The sequence below is a fragment of the Bidens hawaiensis genome, unplaced genomic scaffold (genome assembly GCF_021521415.1).
Source record: "Bidens hawaiensis isolate Kalapana, Puna unplaced genomic scaffold, B.hawaiensis_p1.1 tig00052915_1, whole genome shotgun sequence".
In the NCBI taxonomy this organism is placed as follows: domain Eukaryota; kingdom Viridiplantae; phylum Streptophyta; class Magnoliopsida; order Asterales; family Asteraceae; genus Bidens; species Bidens hawaiensis.
In genome coordinates this window covers 51851-56894 of record NW_027499502.1, presented here as the reverse complement: position 1 = coordinate 56894, position 5044 = coordinate 51851, and the positions used below count along the sequence as shown (strand labels likewise).

The window sequence follows — 5044 nt, the reverse complement described above, 5'->3', positions numbered from 1 at the left end:
TTTTTTAAGGAACAATAACAAGTTGTTAGAATGAGGAAACAAAAAAAAAATAAAAAAATATTTAAAAAAAATTAAAATAATTCTTTATTAGTTCTCTAGTTCTCTGTTTAAGAGGAGTTCTTTATAGATCCCACCCACATATATATAATTTGATTTTGTTATATATATCATCGTCCGCTAACATATATAAAATTTTAAATTCTAGACTTTTTAGTTTGTACCATATATTTAATTTCTTTTTTTTATCTTTAATCAAGTAATGGACTTTATGTTTCTTTTTTCATTTGACAAATCATGTGTAATACATGGGCTAAAAGCTAGTTCATACATATATATAATTTGATTTTGTTATATATATCATCATCAGCTAACAATCAATGACGGATTCAGGATTTTTCATCATTAAGGTTACCCTTGTTATTTACAAGCTTTGACGTTCTTGGTCATCCAAACTTTATTTTGTTAATTAACCTCAAGACATCGAAGAAGATTAATAAGTTTTCTCTCAAAGTTTCCTACGTACTTTTATTTAATACAATTCTTACCAAATCTAAGATGTGTTTGCTCCATATAATTCAAGCTACAATTGATTAAAAAATAAACAAATAGTTACATGGTCGAGTATGAACTTGGAGCCAATTGAAGATCCAAATCTTTGTAAGTTTGCTTTGAATCATCATCTGATGACGAACAAAACTTCTTTCTTGAGCTTCGGGGATGCTTATTGTATGTATCCTTAAAAGATATTAGATCTTCATCGTACAAACCAAAAGTAATGCCAACTGGTTGATCACTAAATTCACCACTACAATAACCATGAAAACATACGTTGTTCACATGATTATTGTTAATACTCTCGTCGTACACTTGAAGGTAATGATCAACAATCGCTTTTCTAGCTTGTAATAATGCCTTTTTCTTCTTCATCCGTTCTCTTTTATGCGCGTTTTGATGACCACCTAACGCTTGAGAGTTTACAAAGCTTTTCAAACAATATTTGCACTCGAGCTTCTTTGTTTCTTTGGTGGGAGGTTTTTCTTTCTTAGTGGATGATGGATACAAGCTTTCTTCGTGGCTGTTGAGTGTTGATCCATTTTTCTGAGGATCAATTTCGAACCCGAATAATTTGATCTTTTTGTCAGATGTTTTTGCAGAATCTATATGATTTTCATGATCGGTTGGTGAAGTAAAGGTAGACACAACCTTTGCCATATCTCTATCTTGAGAATGTTTGTAAGTGATGTAACAAATGGAGAGCACCCCTCACTCAATTCAATTATAGCTTTTTAAGAATATAATAACAATTCTTTTTTCACCATGAGATATATGCATATATATTTGAGAGAATTTATACACACACATCTAGAATATCTTAAATATTATATATATATATATATATATATATATATATATATATATATATATAACCTCTTTAAGGTTTTTAAATGCTATGTGCTTGTGTAGTATTTTAAGAGTGTTATTTGTTCTTTTTCTCATTTTTACTAAACATATTCATTTTTTTAAGTTTTATATTAATACAATCCAAACCTTATTTGTTTGTGTTTTTTTTTGCCATTTTGTTATATGTTATTATTGTTGTTTTTAAAACACATTATTAAATATTTTTTAAAATAGCAAAAAAAAAACATTTTTTCTTATTTAAAATAAATAAAAAATATTATTTAAAAATAAGATTTTTCTGTAATTGTTTTATGTGTTTAGATAGTGTTTCTTTAAATAAATTTTAGAGATAGTTTGATTTTTTTTTTAAAAAAAAATCATATTTTCTATTAATATGAAAGATTGTGTATTTACTTAATAAACTGCACAAATTTTTATTGAAAATAAAATGTATAATGTTATGTGGTAATTAATATTTTAACATAGAAATAATGTTAAAGGGGTGTAAATATGTCAAATAAAATTGTTAAATAAAATGAACATTTAGGGAAGGGTTACGTTTAGCCTCACTCTATTTTAAATTTGATTTGAGTAAAACTACTTTTAAACTACTAATTATTTAAACCTATTGGGTATGAATCTTGATTTAGAATGCTCATGTATTTCATTTACATTCATACTGAAACTCTTGAAGCTACATAATCTTGTGAGATAAAGAAACATAAAAAAATATTTTGAATATTTATCAAACTAATTCAATGGTTAAATTGAAATAATGACATATTCGTAATTAAATGAAAGTCGATAACTCATATGAGGGATAAAAGAGGGAATCTACCCCCTTATGCGTAAGCAAATGAAAATTTCGTCAACTTATTTTAAGTTACTTTTGAATGGACAAAGATGTGTTTAAGTATAAAGATGTGTTTAAGTATGGGTGATCTGATGTTAAAAGATCACCGTTAACTGACCAACTTATTTTAAATTAAAATTTTGTATATAATTTACTATTTTTAAAATTATTATAATGATATCGAGTATTTTATTATCTTTTAATATGAATGTAATATAGTCACTATCAAATGACGTTTTTATAAAAGTTGTAATATTTGTTATGTAGTATACTAGTAATTACATTGTGTAGGTGTATCATTTTAAAGTGAGAAACAAATAAAAGGTAAATGAGTTCTAACGTTGTTGGAATGAGTTCAGTCGATCTTCATTTGAGCAGGGCTCGATTCTGAAAATAAAAACTTTTTGTCGATGACTTGGTCAAAATATAATTTTAAGGGATCCTTCCCCTGCTATTTACATGGTGCAATTGTGTCACTTTAAAATAATGAGTGATGACAATATGTCCATGTATGAAATTGGTTTTGATTACAACTTATACGTTATACGATGCAGCTATGCCACTCAAAAATGTGAATGTGTTAGAAACTACGTTCATAAATGGATGCAAATAATCCCACCTATAAAATACACACGTACCGCCTTCTTATTGTTTTTTACGTTTTGAATAATGCTTTTTCATTCAAAAAGAATCTTAGTTAAATAAGATAAGTTATGAAAGAATAGTGAAAGAATTTGTAACGGCTAAAAGCAATATTTGTTGAAGATCTTCTACACATAATTGTGGCTAAGGGGGATTAATTGTGCATTTAATAATCTTTTAAACGATTTAAAATATTTAAAACATGCAGCTATTGTATCTCTTTACCAATAAAATAAAGGAATATGCATGTTCTATGCTTAAAGCAGGGGACATGTCACTATTATAAGACAAACACGAGTCAAAGAAAGACAAGGATTAGAATAACTTCACAAAATCTAGCACTATGCTTTTTTTTTATTATAATACTTTGCTTGACCATCATTTGAAGGATTGATTCATTGTGTATATAATCAGTCATATTGTTCATTCACTTTGTGAACTTCAAAATCACATAATAACCTATCTCTGTCTACTGTTTTCGTATAACAATTATCTTATTTCTATCATTCTTTTATAAGCTTTCACAATAAATTGGTGATAGTTGTTAGCATCATTATCTACTTATACTATTAAATTGGTTATATATATATATATATATACTAGTTTTTATCCCCCGTATTACGGAAGCTGTTTTATATTGTTTGTTCTAATATTTATTTATTTTTTGAATTTATATTTTTTTATTGTATGAAAAGTAATAATATACTTATGGTTTGATGATAAATTGTTTCACAAATAAATGAGATGTTATAACCCGGTTTAAAATCTATATGGTTTTGATGAGACCCAAGACCCGTTTATTTTTTTACTATAAAATTGGTTTTTTTAATTATAAATAATATTTATGAAAGTTAATAATATACTTATGGTTTGATAAGACTCAACACCCGTTTAGTTTTTTTAATATAAAATTGTTTTTTAATTTAAATAATATATATATATATATATCTTTTTTAAAATAAATAAAATATTAATTTTTAGTATATCCTATTTTATAGGATCTTTAAATTAATAAATTGGTGAGAATAATTTTTTATTTAATGAGATGTTATAACCCGTTTAAGGAATATATGGGTTTGGTAAGACCCATACCCATGAATTCGGGTTAAATGCATGAGAAGCCTCCATTTAAAAATCAAACAAATCTAGTGACTCCAAAAAAAGGGGGAGCGACCACATCGTGACACGTAGGATTTTTATTTTTTCGTTTATATATATATATATATATATATATATTTGAAAAGAAACATAAGATTTTTATTAACATTTAACACAACCCAAACTACATCTGGATAATGGGTAAGCGAGCAACAAGCTGCGCTGCTATCCCCTTTTGGATCGCAAAGCCTATTCTACTAAATATCAATACTTGGTTCCTCGGGCTCTGCGAGTCACTGTGGACCACCTTCTGCACCCGCTCTAAAAAACGAACCGCCTCAGGAGCTAGGGATCCAAATGTGTCGAAGGCAAATGAAACACTTGTTTCCTTTCTAGGGTTTCCACTCCAGCTCCACGTAAACTATCTTCCTTATATAATCATAATTTCCTACAATAATTCCTACAACAATTAATTCACAATCTAATTTATTTTACTTTTGAAACGGTGACTTTCTCTATAATGGGATGCCACATCTCCTTCAACAGGAGCCCCTCCACCCCACTCAGGCCAGACTATGTTGTCTAAACCGGAACCACGTTGGCGTTTGAGTTTGACTTGAGTGTTCCTCGGAAAAATAAATAGATATTCTGTCACACCCCGACCAAAGGCAGCGGAACATGCCGGGGTGCAACGATTGCTCATAAGCGCATGACACTATTTAAAGCGACAATATTTAACAAACTCATTTCATTTCACAACATCGAAAATGTCACATAACGAAATATTCATAAGTCAAATACAACAAAATATAGCAAATCAAATATTGTTCATTTTTGCTAATATCCTAACGGTATTTGTGACGTTTTCTTCACTAAACTCCAAAATCAACCTAGATGCAAACCTGTAACATTTCATAAAATAAAGTTTATCAACACAAAGGTTGGTGAGCAATTCATAAGTTTGAACAATAGATATATAGTATGAAAAGCCACAAAACTAGTATACAAAACCATAAATAATAGCTATAAACTTGGGTAAATAGTTATCGC

General features: G+C 28.1%; 1 protein-coding gene across 1 annotated transcript; it reads right to left on the bottom strand.

Moving 5' to 3' along the window:
• Positions 1-600: 600 nt before the first annotated feature.
• LOC143599810 (zinc finger protein 5-like) lies at positions 601-1212 on the bottom strand. Its single transcript, XM_077077680.1, has one exon. It carries the CDS (start codon positions 1210-1212, stop codon positions 610-612), a length of 603 nt encoding a protein of 200 aa, XP_076933795.1. The 3' UTR covers positions 601-609.
• Between the last annotated feature and the right edge of the window lie 3832 nt (positions 1213-5044).